General features: G+C 40.4%; 1 protein-coding gene across 1 annotated transcript; it reads left to right on the top strand.

Moving 5' to 3' along the window:
- The first annotated feature begins 5,051 nt into the window (after positions 1–5,051).
- Positions 5,052–13,574, top strand: LOC139877494 (receptor-like protein kinase HERK 1). Its single transcript, XM_071864924.1, has 3 exons — positions 5,052–5,835; positions 5,941–6,000; positions 13,262–13,574. The coding sequence occupies exons 1-3, from the start codon at positions 5,134–5,136 to the stop codon at positions 13,265–13,267; spliced, it is 768 nt and encodes a 255-aa protein (XP_071721025.1). The 5' UTR covers positions 5,052–5,133; the 3' UTR covers positions 13,268–13,574.
- The last annotated feature ends 4,639 nt before the right edge of the window (positions 13,575–18,213 follow it).

Below are 18,213 nucleotides of genomic sequence, written 5' to 3'. Positions count from 1 at the left end.
GGGGTATTTTGGGCATATGTGGGCCCCGCGATGTAAAACTCGTTTTAATTAATTAATCATGTTAGTTTTACTTATATTAATGTGTTGTAAAAAGCGTTTCGTCTGAAAGTGTCGGGAACGAGTCTATCTTTTTCGCATTTAAAAAGCCCGGGGACAGGCCGTTTTGGCGCGGCGCGCCAGATAGGGGGCGCGGCGCGCGGGGTCACTGTACAGCAATTTTTTTTTTTTTGTTTGTATTTTCACGGGGTTTGGTCGAGGGTTGGTTTGGGTTGTTACAAAAAATTATGAGGACATGTAGGTGATATTATAAATAGAATTATTTTTAAAATTAAATTAAATCTACTTAATGATATCATAAATAAGGATTATATAAGCTTAAAAAAATTCAAAAATAAAGAAAAAAATTCTAAGCCCTCATGATGATGTCATTAAAATAATTAATTGTATTTAGTAAAAATATTAACATGTTAATTTTATAATATATGTAACATTATGTACAACCTTATGATAAAACACTCTAATTACAAATATACAATATTTGAAACATTATGTACAACCTTATGGTAAAACACCCTCAGGACCATATGTACAATATTTGAAACATTATCTAAAACCTTATGATAAAACACTCACATGACCAGATGTATAAACTTTAAAATAAATTGTACAATCTTTTACAAATCACCTTATAAACATGTGTACAAACTCTGAAGTATATTATACAACCTTCATATAATAATTATATTTTAATTTTGACAAAATTGCACTGGGGTCCCTGTGGTATGTTCAAAATTACAACTGGAGTCCAAATTTTTTTTTTTTTTTTGACTTGGGGGTCACTGTGGTATGCCTTTGTTTCATGGGGAGTCCATTTGCCTAACTTCCGTGATATCTTAACGGTAGAGGGCTGTACATGAGTTGCACATGAGGGTACATTGGTATTTTTCTCCTTTACCCCCTTTTTTAAGTATTACTTGCACCCATTCTTCATTAATCCCTCTACGTCTTCTATACCCTAATTTGAGATCAAATATACATCTCAAACTTGCATCATTTCAAACTCCTCTAATTTATTTTTAGGCCTCTAAATTATTTTCCAAGATCAATACGAATTACGAAGAATTTATAGTTTATAGCAGCGGTGTGATTGTTTCATATATGAACATGAGATATGAAGTTGCTGCCGAAAAGCTTTGTAGATTTAAACTTTAACATTTAGTGTTATATATATACAATTGTCTTTTTCATAAACTTATACAAGTATATAATTGATGTTGTAAGTGTTGATGTTGTAGTGGATTTGTCCTTATACATCAATTAATCAATTTTTTGTATTACCAGAACACCAGATCTGAAGTTAGCATTCAATAGGTGGTACAAATTTGGGGAAACTTTAGGATTTGAAATCGAGAGATGAACGGTGCAGGGAAGAAAAGGAGAAGCATTCAGTAAGTGACTTAGAGTTTTATTATTGAGCAAAATCGAAAGTTGACATAAAGATGAAATGGTGCTTTTGTAGTGACATTGGTCGTGATGGTGGTTCGATAATTTAGTGGGTTTTTGGTAATGATACGTTTGTCTTCCTCTTAAGTTTGTTGAGTTTGTGCAGAAAGTTGCCGCAATTAAGAGCTGAAATGACAAGCAACTTGTGTCTCGAAATTCAAAAAACATGACCTACAATTATAAGTATACATTCTCTGTTGAAATTTGCCAGATTTTTCGTGAGGATCTGTAATGACCCGAAAAATTTCGACTTATTTAAACCAATTCTCTATACGATTTATTAGTTTGACACGTTAAACAAAGTCTGTTAGATTGAGTCTCAAAATTTTAGTATTGTTTCATATATTCAATTACTTTTGACTACTCTCGACGATTCACGAACAATTATATGTATGTATATATATATTATAAGATGTACAAGTAAAAACGACTTTGCTACAGTAAAACACTATTTGCTACAGTAAAAACGACTTTGCTACAGTAAAACACTATTTGCTACAGTAAAAAACGACTTTGCTACAGTGCTACAGTGAAAACGACTTTGCTACAGTAACACTATTTGCTACATTAAACACTATTTGCTACAGTATTTTTATGTCGACGAACTAGCAAACAAAGGCTGATCAGGCGGCCATGCGATTGCATGGCAAAAGCACTGAAAACCCATGCGATCGCATGGGCTACAGTTTTTGGAAATATGCCTATAAAAGGCCAGCTTGCTCGACGAGTTATACACACTTATTTTCTTTTCTTCTTCTGTAAACTATAATTATAATCTATAATTTATAATTTAAGTTTAATAATAATAAGGTATATACGAGGGTGTTTTTAATTCGAGTTTCAAACCGTTTTAAAACTAAGGAATATTGGGTATTGTTCGGGGTATTGTTCTTGAATCCAAGACCAACCATACAGTCATCCACTATCTTTACGTCTACGTAATTTGCCTACAATATTGAACCTCAATATTGAACCGTGAGTTTATAGTCTTCCTTTTTAAATACTTTAAATATTTTTGCGCTGAGAATACATGCAATTTATTTTAAACGCAATAAGACACAAGTACATACTAAATTCTACACTGAGTTAAACCGAAAATCTCTTAGCTTTGGTAACTAGTAGCTGCCAGTACATAGGATATGGACTGGGGGGCGCGAATAATTGTATATGGATCCATAGGGCTTGACATCCCCGTCCGAGCTAGAGCGCTAGCCTTTTAACGGACGTATGTTATTTGAGTTTATGACACATTGGTTTGCGTGTATTAAAACGAATGGGGTAATTATCATTATAACGTTAAAGTTTAGTTACCAGGGTGCTCTGTTACGTAGAATCTATTGATAAACTTTTGATGAAATCTTGTGGTCTATCTTTATATATAATTATGACTCGAGCAATTAAACCTATAACTCACCAACATTCGTGTTGACTTTTTAGCATGTTTTATTCTCAGGTCCTTAGACTGCTTCCGATGTGATGTGCTTGTTGCCTGCATGGAGTCTCTCATGCTTTGTATAAATTTTATTGCATTCGAAATAAAACTACGTTGTGTAATAAATAATTTGGCTGTGATGTCAAACTGTATGATAAAAACTTATGTATTTTGAGGATTTGCTTATACCTAAGCACTCACCCATATGTTTATAACTTTCTATGTTTAGAAAGTCACTTATTTTAATGAATGCAATATTTTATCAAAACGTATCATATAGAGGTCAAAACCTCACTGTGGAATCAATGATTAACGTGCCGCGTCAATAGCGATTTTGACGGGTCGTTACAGGATCTTATGTGCTTACCTCCAAAACTTGTTGCTATGGAAAACTCGGACCACTTCTAATCTGTAATTATTTGCTCGAAAGTCAGTCACCAACTGTATCGCTTTACTTGAACTCATTTTGGTTTTAATTAATATTCCATACTCAGTTTGATGAACTATGATATTGATGTCGGATTCAATTCACACAAATGAGTTTTACAAATCGTGAAAAGATCTTGAGTTACAAATTATTATACCTAAAATTGAATTGAAATGTTTATGAATATGGTGAAGAAAAGGATGTGAAATTTAGGCTTTATAATTAGGGAAGAACATGGAAATTGAGGATGAGAAATGTAGGCTTTAAAATTAGGGAAGAAGATGAAATTGGGGATGCAAAAGAGTAAATTGATGATTTTACCCTCACATGTCTAGCATGTGATGGGAATTAACAGAAAAGTTAACGTCTGTTATTGAATTGGACTCTCCATGAAACAAGTGCATACCACAATGACCTTCCAAGTCAAAAAAATTCTTTTGGACTCCAGTTGTAATTTAGAACATACCACAGGGACCCCCGTGTAATTTTGTCTTTAATTTTTAAAAATTTACCAAGAGACATTTGCTATTACATATAACTATTATTATTAAAAATATAAATACTCAATTTTTAAACAAACTTTATTATTATTTATTATAATTATAATTATAGTTATATTATTATTATTATTCAAATATGGTTGACTTTTATGAGATTAATTACATTACATATGTATGCGAAATACATGTCTCAATAAAAAGTTGTAATGTAGACTTTTGACAAAGTTAAGTACATCAAGGTAGTTCATTTATTCTGACAAAGTTAAGTATATCAATCAATATATTTGTAAAAACAACGACAAGTTTCTTAGTCGAAATTCGTTGTTCCACGGGTCATTAAACTAAATGACTTTAGCATTTACATTCTCTTAATACATTAAACATATTATTAAACTGTTTCGTTTAAACAAACCCGTGATTTCACGGATATACTTAAAAAAAAATAAAATAAAAATGGGTTGTTACATTATTGCTGAAAATCAAGCTAAGTAATCTCTGTGATTTACCGAGTACGAATCTATCTAATCTAATTCTAATAACAATCAACAAAAGAAGCACACAATATCAGTGAATTAAACGAAGAGCAGTTTAGCGCCACAAATTGATTCAACTTTGTGCTTCTGATCTAAATGAGTTTTCAGATTAAATTGATGCTCCAGGTACGGTAACGTGATGATTTTCAAGACATTTACAGTTACAGAATCCTGTGAATCGATCTGAAACTCTCTGTGAATCTCAACCTGTTTCTTTTCACTTTTCGATCAAATAATTCCAGATTCTGGCAAGATTTCGAATTCCAGCTGTGATTTATTGATTGACGAAGCTTAAGTGAACGATTGTGAACCTGTACCAACTTTCACTTCGATCTAAAATCAGCTGAATCAAACGCTTGCTCTAAAGGTCAACTACGGTCAAACTGCGAAGAACAGAGATTACGATTACGAAATCAGCTGCTGGATCGATGAAGGAGAGCTTCTTCTGCTCTGATACCACATGAAAGGTATGATTTAATCTCCAATCCATGTTTTGTATGTATATGTGATTATTGTATATGTATGATGAAGATGATGACTGATATGCTGTAGGTTTGAAGATGAATCTGCAAGTATGAATTACTAAGTGCTGAATTTACATAGTGTGAGGTGGTTTCAATTAAAATTAGTCTGTGTGTGTGGTTTCAATCAAAACTTTATCATCATGAGCATTTGATCGATATCGTTGCACGGAAGTTAGATGGGTTGGGAAGCAAAGAGTTTTGGAGAGTGATTTCGATGCTTTCTAGTCTCAGACATCAAAATCTGGTACATTTTGTTGGGTTTTGTTACGAGAATAATGAGATGATTTTAGTAAATAAGTATGAGGCCAATGGAAGTCTTGACAGGTACATAGGTGACCCAATTACTCTTACGTGGATGCAGAGATTGCAAATATGTGTTGGCATTGCGCGTGCAATCAGTTATATTCATTATGATGAGGCACGTGATTTTAGCATCGTACATCGTAACGTCAGGAGCTCAAAAATCTTACTAGATGACAGCTGGCAACCCAAGTTAGCTGGGTTTGAACTTTCCATGAGAAGCACAAAAGCTGGAAGGGATCTTTATGTTTTTGCTCATCCATGTGGCATGAAAGGGTATGTTGATCCTAAATATATTGAATCTAGTAGTGTGACTCACAAGTCAGATGTGTATTCCTTCGGTGTTGTATTATTCGAAGTCTTATGTGGAAGGAGGGCTTTTATGGAGACCGAAGGGTCAGGAATAATGCTATCTGATTTGGTCAAATCCCATTTTGAAAACGGAACGCTTGATGATATGATTGATCAGAGCCTACGTAAACAAATGGACCAGGAATCATACAAAGTGTTCTCAGAAACAGCTTACTGCTGTTTGAAGGACCAACGAGCACAACGCCCGCATATCGATCAAATTCTCATTGCACTTGAGAAAGCATTGCAGCTTCAATTGAAACTTGTGAGCTTAGCTTCTTTGTTTTTGTGTTGTTTTTATCTATAGTGTAGGTCAATAATCGATGCCTATATAAACTTACCTTTCATTATTGTCAATTTAAATTTATAGGAACAGTCGACAGTTGTTGCTGAAGCTGAAGTTGAAGGAACAGTGTCCGAACGCTGGAAGGTAATTGAATTAAATTAAATAAAATAAAAATAACAATATAACAATTGACTTAAACTATTAAATGTAGACTTTGAACTTAAAGGTTAAATATAAGGATTAAAGATACAAAATAGGTGATATAGTTCCAGTTTTGTTATAATTATTGCTATATACCCCCAAAGTTATCATTTGTTTGAATTAAATGAAATAAAAATAACAATATAATAATTGACTTAAACTATTAAATGTAAACTTCGAACGTAAAGGTTAAATATAAGAATTATAGCTACAAATATGTGATATACTTTCGGTTGTTCCAATATTGGCTATATACCCTCAAAAATACCATTGTAAAACATAAACTTTTTTAAAATTTGTGTTAATGTAAACGAAGTGTGAATGGTTATCTGTACAAAACCACACACCAAAAAAACTGGAATGGATAGAATTAATTAACCAAACCCTAATTTTAGACTATTTGTACAAAACGATATAAACTAAAGAATAATCAGTTTGCACTCGGAAATTTCCATCGACTTGCACAACGGGTCCCTTAACCTTATAGACTAGAATAAAATGGATAAATTTAGACTCAACTATGTCCCTATGTGCCATAGTATATATATATATATATATATATATATATATATATATATATATATATAACTAACTTGAACCCCATACTAGGTATGTTGCTCAATGTTAAGTGAGTATGACACGAGATCTACAAAGAGTTTAAACCCTTCACTTGAACCTTTTCAACCATCTGTTGGAACATAACATATAGTTCCATAACTTTGCTCTCATTCTTAATTATTGAAACATAGTAAAAAATACACAACTATTGAATATGTGAGACATAAAAAACAAAGGGACTACATTGCTAATGGTTTCTCTGCTTTTATTCACATATGATATTAGCTATTTAAATAGCTAAGGATTTAAAACGTGTGTGCAACAACCCCCCACTTGCCACTACTTATTTTCTAGCAACACATGCCTTTTAATTTATCTACTAACTTGATCATAACATTCGGTGGTGTACATGACCAATTCAACCTTCAATATTTAAACTAACATTAATACTAACAAGTGACTAACGCTTACTTTATCCTAACTAAAAACATGGTTGCAAAACTCGGCCGAGTACTCGGGGAGAAATCGGTAGAATGGAGAAAATGAGAAATCGGCCACATACTCGGTCAAAACTCGGTCAACCATGGTCAACGCCGGTCAAACCTGCAAAAGTTTCATTTTTTATTGTTTCTCACCTTTTTCATATTCCCGGGGGCTGGAAAATGGAATTTTATGGCTGATATTGGAAGTTAGTGGCCGAAATTTGAGTTAAGGAAGAAAAAGTTAAAAATATAAATAAATGGGATGAGATTAAATATATGGGCTCTATAAGGTAATAAATCATTATTATAAACTTATATATATATATATATATATATATATATATATATATATATATATATATATATATATACTAGTGAAATGACTCGTGAAGTCACGGATTTGTTTAAACGAAACAGTTTAATTATATATTTTAGGTATTAAGTGAATTTAAACGCTAAAGTCATTTAGTTTAATGACCCGACAGATTCCGATTAAGAAACTTCTTGTTGTTTTTACAGACACATTGATGTACTTAATTTGGTTGGAATAAATGAATTACATATATTCTCTCACCATCATCTTCCAATTTTCATCACAATTACTATTTTCTGCCATAAAAGTATACATAGAACCTTATATTGAGACGTGTATTTCGCATACATATATAACGTAATTAATTTCGTAAAGGGAACTCATATTTAAATTTGAATAAAAATATAATAATAATTAATGAGAGTGAATTTTTTTCCAAAAAACATGAAATAAATAAATAAGTAGATTTAATTTAATTAGTCATTAATTAGATTAATGACATCACCTTAAGGGTTTAGATTTTTTTTCTTTTTTTTTTGATTTTTTCTTAACAAAGAAATTAGCCTAATAATGACATAATCATTATATAATTTTAATATATATATATATATATATATATATATATATATATATATATATATATATATATATATATATATATATATATATAAAAACTAAAAAGCCAACGAAAGTCAACATCCGAGTTCTCCCCCAAGTTCTCCCCGAGTCGCCGAGATTTCCTCAAAAACCTCTTGCAAAGTACTCCCCGAGTCGCGAGTTTTACAACCTTCACTAAAACCTATGATTATTTGATCATGCATATTTTACCACGGGGTTTAATATGCCTGCTCAACACGTTAAAAGGGTGGAGTTTAAGGATCTTAGAACAAGGCTCTCCGGTCCGGCTACCGTGAATAACCCTGGCCGACATGATGATGTCGGCGGGGTGGCCAAGTGATTAAGTCCACCTTTAATGACGATCGTCGATTAGAAGGCCCCAAATAAGGTCGTAGGTACTAGTTAATCAAGAAACTAACCTGTTAACCTTTAGAAGATGCTAGACGATGCTGGTTACGTAAGACGTGTATTAGATGATGGTTACGTAATGTGATTGTGTGTTTAGAATGATAGTTAGGGTTTGTATATATAGGCAAACCCTAATTCTAGAATCATCCGAGATAATGGCAATCCTTTCCATAACAAACTCCCCCGAATCACGGATGTAATTATGGAAAAGATATTTACTTGATAGCCAAGTAATCGCTGTACCGGGAACAAAGGCATTAGATACGAATCCGCATACCGCATAACGCGCATAAGCACACGCATACGCACACTAGTGAGTGCCCGCATACATATGGGGTGCGCATGCGGGTTGCGGTATCATTATGTCCCCCCAGTTTGATGTTGTATGGCGCAAGACATATGATATCAAACTATTAAGCGAAAAAACAAGAAAACGGCTAGCATTTAATTTTTCGCGTGCGTTTCGAGGTCATTTAATGCCTGTCACTGTCGCAGAAGCCCATTCGGCTGACAAGACGTAAAGTGGCAGTTGGCAGGCGCGTGTCAGCCACGCGCTCATAGGTAACCATACCCAACTGACATCCACGCGCGTACAGAAAATGCTACCCGTTGATTGCGTTACACGTGTACAGCCACGATCACACCATTCCACCCCATGACTCCCAATCTTCACTATAAATAGCCCCAAATCACACACATTTCCACTTTTCTGCTTCAAGCTTTCCCAATACGCTGCTATTTTCAATTCCGATCAAATCCTAAATACTCCGGCCACCGTCTAAAGGTTAGTTATTCTCCAATCACTCTTATAGAAAATGACTAAGGCTAACGAGACCTATGTAGATAGTGTTAGATCTATTATAGAGCAGAAACACATTGATTACCTAGTTAAACAATACCCACCGTTAGCAAAGTACAATCCGGTGCCACCCCTGTCTAATCAGCGTGCTCACGAGCCACCAGAGAAGAAGGTGGCCATCTACGAACATGCGTTCAAGCATGGCAACTTTAGGGTTCCCCCCTCCGACTTCTTCCTCGGCGTACTAGATCACTTCAGAGTGGGATTAGGGCAACTACACCCTTATGCCATAGGTAAAATAGTACTGTTCGAGATGTGGTGCGTTGCACTCAACAAGGTACCGTTGGTTAAAGTTTTCTGTCATCTATACCGCTTAACCAATCACCACAAATCCTGGTTCACCTTCTTCGCCCGACAAAATTTCACCAAAACCCCAAAGTCGAATGCGGGTAACTGGAAAGAAACTTTCTTTTACATTGACCAAACTGTAGTTGGTACCAATTTTTCGCAAACGCTTATATGGTGCGAGAAGGTGGAGAAGGATGTGAACAAAACCCCGGCCCTTGATGACGAGGAAACAAAGCTATTGGCGGAGTGCGCCAACGCACAGCTAGTGCACCGGTCATACGGGAACGTGATGTTGCGGTTAGGGAAGATATCCGCGCACTGGCCATGGGAAGATGTGCGTCCACCCATAGTCGGACCGGATGGAAAGGGTAGGAATAGTATAATCACGTACTAACATAACAATTTGCTATTTATATATTCTAACGCATGCGTGCATGTTTGCAGAGATGAAGATGAAGAAAGTACTGACTGCGGAGGAGATCGCGGGCATCTCCTTCCGCAAGCAGGATGTGAATCAGCAGTTGGAGCAGGAGAAAACTGGCGAGAATGTGGAGCACGCACCTGCCACCTCCGGTAATAAGCGCAAGGCCGCCGAAGCCTCCCAACCCCAACAGAAGAAGAAGAAACTCACTCCCAAACAGAGGGAAGACAGGCGAAACGACAACTTCGTTCCCATCGAACCCCGTTCTGCGGATCTACCTCCCCCACCCTCTGGTAAGCGTTCCCCTGCGCGCATACCACATACTTAAGTTTGCATTTATTTAACCATTTACTAATACGCAGAGCACGTTGAGGAGACGCATCACACCCCACCGCGGGTCAATCCAGAGCTCGAAGCCACCGCCACATCGAGAGATAAGGCGATACATCTGGATTCGGACTCCACACCAACTCCTCCCCGCGGTAGCTTCCGCCTTGCCAACCTCAACCAACTCACTCAATCCTCTGCCGAAAACGCCGAAGAGCAGTCAGAGTTTCTGCAACAAATTTTCCCTGCTGAATTCCGCGAGCAGCTAGCCGCGCTGCCGTTCAACCAGGCGCACAATACCTTTATCCAGAACGGCCTGGTGTTCTTCGGTATGTTTGCGGATCAAGCCCGCCGCTCCACAAATATGTACCAGCTGGCCCTGCGCAAAGAAACAGAACTAGGGCTGCTGCAAGCACGGGTTGATCAGGTTAAGAAAGACAGGGACGCCGCGGAAGAAGCGCGCAAGGCGGTAGAGTTAACTGCGGCGGAAATCAAAACCGCATTGATTGAAGAGAGAAAGAAAAACCGCGAGCTGGTTGGGGCGGTTGACCAGTCCAAGGGGGAGGCGGAGCGCCTGCGGATGGAGCTAGAAAAGGTTACTAGGGAGAAGGAAGACGCGGTGACTGGCCGCGAGCTAGCAGAGGCGGACTTGACAAAGCTTCGCACCGCCCTTCCTACCATTGCGCAGAAGGTGATGGATTCCGGACCCGTGTCGGACAAGTTCAACGCCTATGTTGGCGCAGTTAAAGACCACGAAATCAACAAGGCCGTGCTAGAGGTGATCCAAGCCTGCGGTCTCACACCGCCGTACCCCGACGTCGTGCAGAAAAAATTGAAGGAGGGTACGGCTGCGGTGCTCATGGAAGCGGAAGAAGCCATCACTGCCATCCCGATCCTCCTAATTAATGCGTTTGCGGCGGACCCTAACATGTCGATTGATGGGTTCCTCAAGGAGGATTATTAGGAGGTTGTAATAGTTTGCGCTGTAAGTCCTATGCTTAGGTAGGAAATTGTAAATATAATTTTTGGGCCTTAAGTCCCGTGATGGGCAGGCGTTTGAAACAATTATCATATGTAATAACTTTACTTTATGTATATATTATCGTGTTATGCATGCGTAGTGTATTAATTTGTTTATATATTGCGAATCAAAACAAAGAATTAACCGCATGCCCATGCGCATAGTTAACCAAAACTGATGCGTATGCTCAAGTACTGCGTAAAATAAACCAATACTTTAACGATTTTACCTTGAACAACTTAGACTCAAAAGCTACTGCGTTATTGCTTTGTCATGTACTAGGGGTGCACTTTAGCTGTATGGTAAGCAACGCAACTAAAAACAAACCAATGCTTTTATGCTTAAGAGTTTCTCACGCAAACCAATGCGAGAGTAATTACGCACAAGCAAACCAATGCTTGTATTTTTAAGTCGACTTGGAAGCCATCTAGTCTGCGTGGCGCTTGGCTAGGGGAAAACCAATTCCTTTCGCCTGCCGTTAATGTCTAGCCTTGTAACCAAACAGGCTTCTGCCGCACGGGGGCTAGAGGACACCCCTTAAGTAGGCAGGAACCGCATACAAAAAGAAATAAACAATAAAAGTATGCGCGAGTAAATACTTAATTGGCATTAATCATGATTACAACCGCGACACATCCAAACGGACGGAAAATGCATAGAAAAAATAATGTGCTAAAATAAATAGGAGTGATCAGGTCCATCCACCTACATATAACATTTTTTCAACAATGTCGCGTGCCAAGTGCGTTTCACAGGTTTTTCATCTAATGTCTCGAGATGGTATGCCCCGGTGTTGCTTGCTTTTGCTACCCTGTATGGACCTTCCCAACGGGGGCCCAATTTTCCAGTATCCTCCACATGACTTGCGTCGTTCTGACGCCAAACTAAGTCCCCGCACTTATAAGAGCGCGAACGCACACGCTGATTTTAGTACTTTGCAATTTTCTGCTTGTTATTGGCTTCGTTTATCGCCGCAGAGAGTCTGCGTTCTTCCAGCAAGTTAAGATTTTCCCGCAAAGCTTTTGAGTTATTTTGCTCGTCAAAATTCTGTATGCGGAACGTTGGTACCCCAATTTCTGCGGGCACAACAGCCTCTGACCCGTAGACCAAACTGAACGGAGTTTCACCAGTGCTTGCTTTTGGTGTTGTTCTATGCGCCCATAAAACCTTTGGTAGTTCGTCCACCCAACCAACTCTACCATGGCCCAACCTAGCTTTGATTCCAGCCACTATGTCCCGTTTGGTGACTTCGCACTGGCCGTTCGCCTGCGGATGCGCGACGGATGTAAAAGTTTGCTTAATATTAAGCTCCGCGCACCAGCTGCGGAAAGGATCTCCCGCAAACTGCGTACCGTTATCACTAACAATTTCGTTTGATATACCGAATTAACAAACTATGTCTTCCCATACAAAATTACGCACCCTTTTTCCTGATATTGTTGCCAGCGGTCGTGCTTCAACCCATTTCGTGAAATAGTCGATTGCAACAATCAAGAATTTGATGTTTCCTCGCCCCTTAGGAAATGGTTCGACTATGTCAATCGCCCATTTGCAGAATGGCCTTGCAGAATGGCCATGGTGAGGAGACTGGTATCATTGGATGCGCAGGTGCCCTGCTGATAGGTGCATGTATTTGGCAAGATTTGCATTGCTTAACTATTCGCGCGGTATCTGCGTACATAGTGGGCCAATAATAACCTAGCCGCATAATTTTTGACACAATAGACCTGTGCCCCGAATGAAGAGCGCATGCACCTTCATGCACCTCGCGTATAACCTCCTCTGCCCCGAATGAAGATGTGCGTCCAACCATAGTCGGACCGGATGGAAAGGGTAGGAATAGTATAATCACGTACTAACATAACAATTTGCTATTTATATATTCTAACGCATGCGTGCATGTTTGCAGAGATGAAGATGAAAGTACTGACTGCGGAGGAGATCGCGAGCATCTCCTTCCGCAAGCAGGATGTGAATCAGCAGTTGGAGCAGGAGAAAACTGTCGAGAATGTGGAGCACGCACCTGCCACCTCCGGTAATAAGCGCAAGGCCGCCGAAGCCTCCCAACCCCAACAGAAGAAGAAGAAACTCACTCCCAAACAGAGGGAAGACAGGCGGAACGACAACTTCGTTCCCATCGAACCCCGTTCTGCGGATCTACCTCCCCCACCCTCTGGTAAGCGTTCCCCTGCGCGCATACCACATACTTAAGTTTGCATTTATTTAACCATTTACTAATACGCAGAGCACGTTGAGGAGACGCATCACACCCCACCGCGGGTCAATCCAGAGCTCGAAGCCACCGCCACATCGAGAGATAAGGCGATACATCTGGATTCGGACTCCACACTAACTCCTCCCCGCGGTAGCTTCCGCCTTGCCAACCTCAACCAACTCACTCAATCCTCTGCCGAAAACGCCGCAGAGCAGTCAGAGTTTCTGCAACAAATTTTTCCTGCTGAATTCCGCGAGCAGCTAGCCGCGCTGCCGTTCAACCAGGCGCACAATACCTTTATCCAGAACGGCTTGGTGTTCTTCGGTATGTTTGCGGATCAAGCCCGCCGCTCTACAAATATGTACCAGCTGGCCCTGTGCAAAGAAACAGAACCAGGGCTGCTGCAAGCGGGGGTTGATCAGGTTAAGAAAGACAGGGACGCCGCGGAAGAAGCGCGCAAGGCTGTAGAGTTAACTGCGGCGGAAATCAAAACCGCATTGATTGAAGAGAGAAAGAAAAACCGCGAGCTGGTTGGGGCGGTTGACCAGTCCAAGGGGGAGGCGGAGCGCCTGCGGATGGAGCTAGAAAAGATTACTAGGGAGAAGGATGACGCGGTGACTGGCCGCGAGCTAGCAGAGGCGGACTTGACAAAGCTTCGCACCGCCCTTCCTACCATTGCGCAGAAGGTGATGGATTCCGGACCCGTGTCGGACAAGTTCAACGCCTATGTTGACGCAGTTAAAGACCACGAAATCAACAAGGCCGTGCTAGAGGTGATCCAAGCCTGCGGTCTCACACCGCCGTACCCCGACGTCGTGCAGAAAAAATTGAAGGAGGGTACGGCTGCGGTGCTCATGGAAGCGGAAGAAGCCATCACTGCCATCCCGATCCCCCTAATTAATGCGTTTGCGGCAGACCCTAACATGTCGATTGATGGGTTCCTCAAGGAGGATTATTAGGTTGTTGTAATAGTTTGCGCCGTAAGTCCTATGCTTAGGCAGGAAATTGTAAATATAATTTTTGGGCCTTAAGTCCCGTGATGGGCAGGCGTTTGAAACAATTATCATATGTAATAACTTTACTTTATGTATATATTATCGTGTTATGCATGCGTAGTGTATTAATTTGTTTATATATTGCGAATCAAAACAAAGAATTAACCGCATGCCAATGCGCATAGTTAACCAAAACTGATGCATATGCTCAAGTACTGCGTAAAATAAACCAATACTTTAGCGATTGTACCTTGAACAACTTAGACTCAAAAGCTACTGCGTTATTGCTTTGTCATGTACTAGGGGTGCACTTTAGCTGTATGGTAAGCAACGCAACTAAAAACAAACCAATGCTTTTATGCTTAAGAGTTCCTCACGCAAACCAATGCGAGAGTAATTACGCACAAGCAAACCAATGCTTGTATTTTTAAGTCGACTTGGCAGCCATCTAGTCTGCGTGGCGCTTGGCTAGGGGAAAACCAATTCCCTTCGCCTGCCGTTAATGTCTAGCCTTGTAACCAAACAGGCTTCTGCCGCACGGGGGCTAGAGGACACCCCTTAAGTAGGCAGGAACCGCATACAAAAAGAAATAAACAATAAAAGTATGCGCGAGTAAATATTTAATTGGCATTAATCATGATTACAACCGCGACACATCCAAACGGACGGAAAATGCATAGAAAAAATAATGTGCTAAAATAAATAGGAGTGATCAGGTCCATCCACCTACATATAACATTTTTTCAACAATGTCGCGTGCCAAGTGCGTTTCACAGGTTTTCCATCTAATGTCTCGAGATGGTATGCCCCGGTGTTGCTTGCTTTTGCTACCCTGTATGGACCTTCCCAACGGGGGCCCAATTTCCCAGTATCCTCCACATGACTTGCGTCGTTCTGACGCCAAACTAAGTCCCCGCACTTATAAGAGCGCGAACGCACACGCTGATTTTAGTACTTTGCAATTTTCTGCTTGTTATTGGCTTCGTTTATCGCCGCAGAGAGTCTGCGTTCTTCCAGCAAGTTAAGATTTTCCCGCAAAGCTTCTGAGTTATTTTGCTCGTCAAAATTCTGTATGCGGAACGTTGGTACCCCAATTTCTGCGGGCACAACAGCCTCTGACCCGTAGACCAAACTGAACGGAGTTTCACCAGTGCTTGCTTTTGGTGTTGTTCTATGCGCCCATAAAACCTTTGGCAGTTCGTCCACCCAACCAACTCTACCATGGCCCAACCTAGCTTTGATTCCAGCCACTATGTCCCGTTTGGTGACTTCGCACTGGCCGTTCACCTGCGGATGCGCGACGGATGTAAAAGTTTGCTTAATATTAAGCTCCGCGCACCATCTGCGGAAAGGATCTCCTGCAAACTGCGTACCGTTATCACTAACAATTTCGTTTGGTATACCGAATCGACAAACTATGTCTTCCCATACAAAATTACGCACCCTTTTTCCTGATATTGTTGCCAGCGGTCGTGCTTCAACCCATTTCGTGAAATAGTCGATTGCAACAATCAAGAATTTGATGTTTCCTCGCCCCTTAGGAAATGGTCCGACTATGTCAATCGCCCATTTGCAGAATGGCCTTGCAGAATGGCCATGGTGAGGAGACTGGTATCATTGGATGCGCAGGTGCCCTGCTGATAGGTGCATGTATTTGGCAAGATTTGCATTGCTTAACTATTCGCGCGGTATCTGCGTACATAGTGGGCCAATAATAACCTAGCCGCATAATTTTTGACACAATAGACCTGTGCCCCGAATGAAGAGCGCATGCACCTTCATGCACCTCGCGTATAACCTCCTCTGCCTCTTTCGGACCAATACACCTTAGGTGCGGCCCTAAATAATTTTTTCGATATAGGACGTCACCCTCAAGGGCGTACAGTGGTGCCTTAGTGCGGACTTTCTTTGCATCAACGGAATCCGCAGGTGAGGTGCCCTCCCGCAGGAAAGCAATAATAGGTGTCATCCATGTTGAGCTGGATTCCTCAACAGGTGCCACTAAAGGCATCATAACAATAGATTTCGCATGCAGTTCTTCTATAAGAACTTTCTTCCCCAGATGATCAAAGGCCAAAGCAGCCAATTTGCTAAGCGCATCCGCCTTTTTATTTTGCCCCCGCATGACGTGGGAGATTTGAAAAGCCTCAAACTGGTCAGCGAGGTTATGAACAAGCGATAAATACTGCTGCATGGCTATGTCATGCGCTTCGAAGTCTCCGCTGACCTGACTGCATACCAGCTTTGAATCCACGTAAGCGTGCAGAATTTTAACATTTAATTTATGCACAATACGCATGCCTGCTAACAAAGCCTCATATTCTGCTTCGTTGTTCGTAACAGCAAAATTAAACCGCAGCGCATATGTATGCTCTTCGCCATCTGGGCCAGTTAAAATTACACCTGCACCCGCGCTGGCTGCACTGCAGGCACCATCGGTGTATAACTCCCATGGTGACAAAGGTGGCACAGGCGTATCCTGATGTTCTGCAGATGCTTCAACATCCGCAGGTAACTCTGCAAGGTAATCCGCAAGTATTTGACCCTTAACCGCGCTTCGCGAGGAAAAATTTATTTCATGTTCTCCTAACTCAACTGGCCATTTAGCCATTAGGCCAGAAATCTCAGGCTTGTATAACACCTGAAAAAAATGATTGCGTTAGTCAATGCGGTAACCCCGGACATTGCCGCAAATTAGGCATTTACCAACCTGTTTGATCGGTTGATCAGTTAGAACCACAATTGGATGTGCTTGAAAGTATCGGCGCAAACGCCGCGCCGTGTGGACTAGCGCATATACTAGCTTTTCTATTGGTGAATAGTTTACTTCGCTTGATGTCAGCGTCTTGCTTACGAAGTAGACTGGCATTTGCGTCTGAGAAAACCTCAGCGTTAATTTTCTGCGAAATAAATAATGTATGTAAATAAAAGTAGATTACCTTTCCCCGATCTGCGATAAGAACTGAGCTGATAGCCTCTTTCGATGCCGCAAGGTACAGCGTAAGCGTTTCTCCTGTCACTGGCGCGGTAAGTGTTGGTAATTCTGCGAGCACCTTCTTCATCTCCTGAAAGGCTGTTTCTGCTTCCTGAGTCCATACGAAGTCTTTTTTCCTTAAACAATTCTTCAAAGTATTGAAGAATGGTAGTTGTCGCTCTGCGGCCTTCGACAAGAACCGCGTGATGGCCGCAAGCTTCCCGGTTAGACTCTGCACGTCTTTCTTTGTCTTTGGAGATGGCAAATTATCAATGGCTTCAATCTTTTTGGGATTTGCCTTGATTCCCTGCGCAGTCACCACATGACCTAAAAACTTGCCTTCCTCTTCCCCAAAACTACATTTGAGCGGGTTAAGCTTCATGTTGATTCTTCGCAGAGACGCAAACGTTTCTAGGATGTCTGCGAGCATTTCTTCTTCGGCGTTACTTTTAATTACCAAGTCATCGACGTATGCCTCAAGATTTCTGCCAATTTAGTGCTTGAAGGCTGCGTCAGTTACGCGCTGATAGGTTGCGCCCGCGTTCTTCAATCCGAAGGGCATCTTCGTATAACAGTAAATACCCTGCGGCGTATGAAAAGCAGTTTTGCCCTCATCTTCCGCAGCCATTAAGATTTGGTGATAACCCTTGTATGCATCTAGAAAACACTTGTACCGA

Source organism: Rutidosis leptorrhynchoides, chromosome 11 (genome assembly GCF_046630445.1).
Source record: "Rutidosis leptorrhynchoides isolate AG116_Rl617_1_P2 chromosome 11, CSIRO_AGI_Rlap_v1, whole genome shotgun sequence".
In the NCBI taxonomy this organism is placed as follows: Eukaryota; Viridiplantae; Streptophyta; class Magnoliopsida; order Asterales; family Asteraceae; genus Rutidosis; species Rutidosis leptorrhynchoides.
Note: the sequence above shows the minus strand (reverse complement) of the source record. Positions and strands in the feature narration are given on the sequence as shown.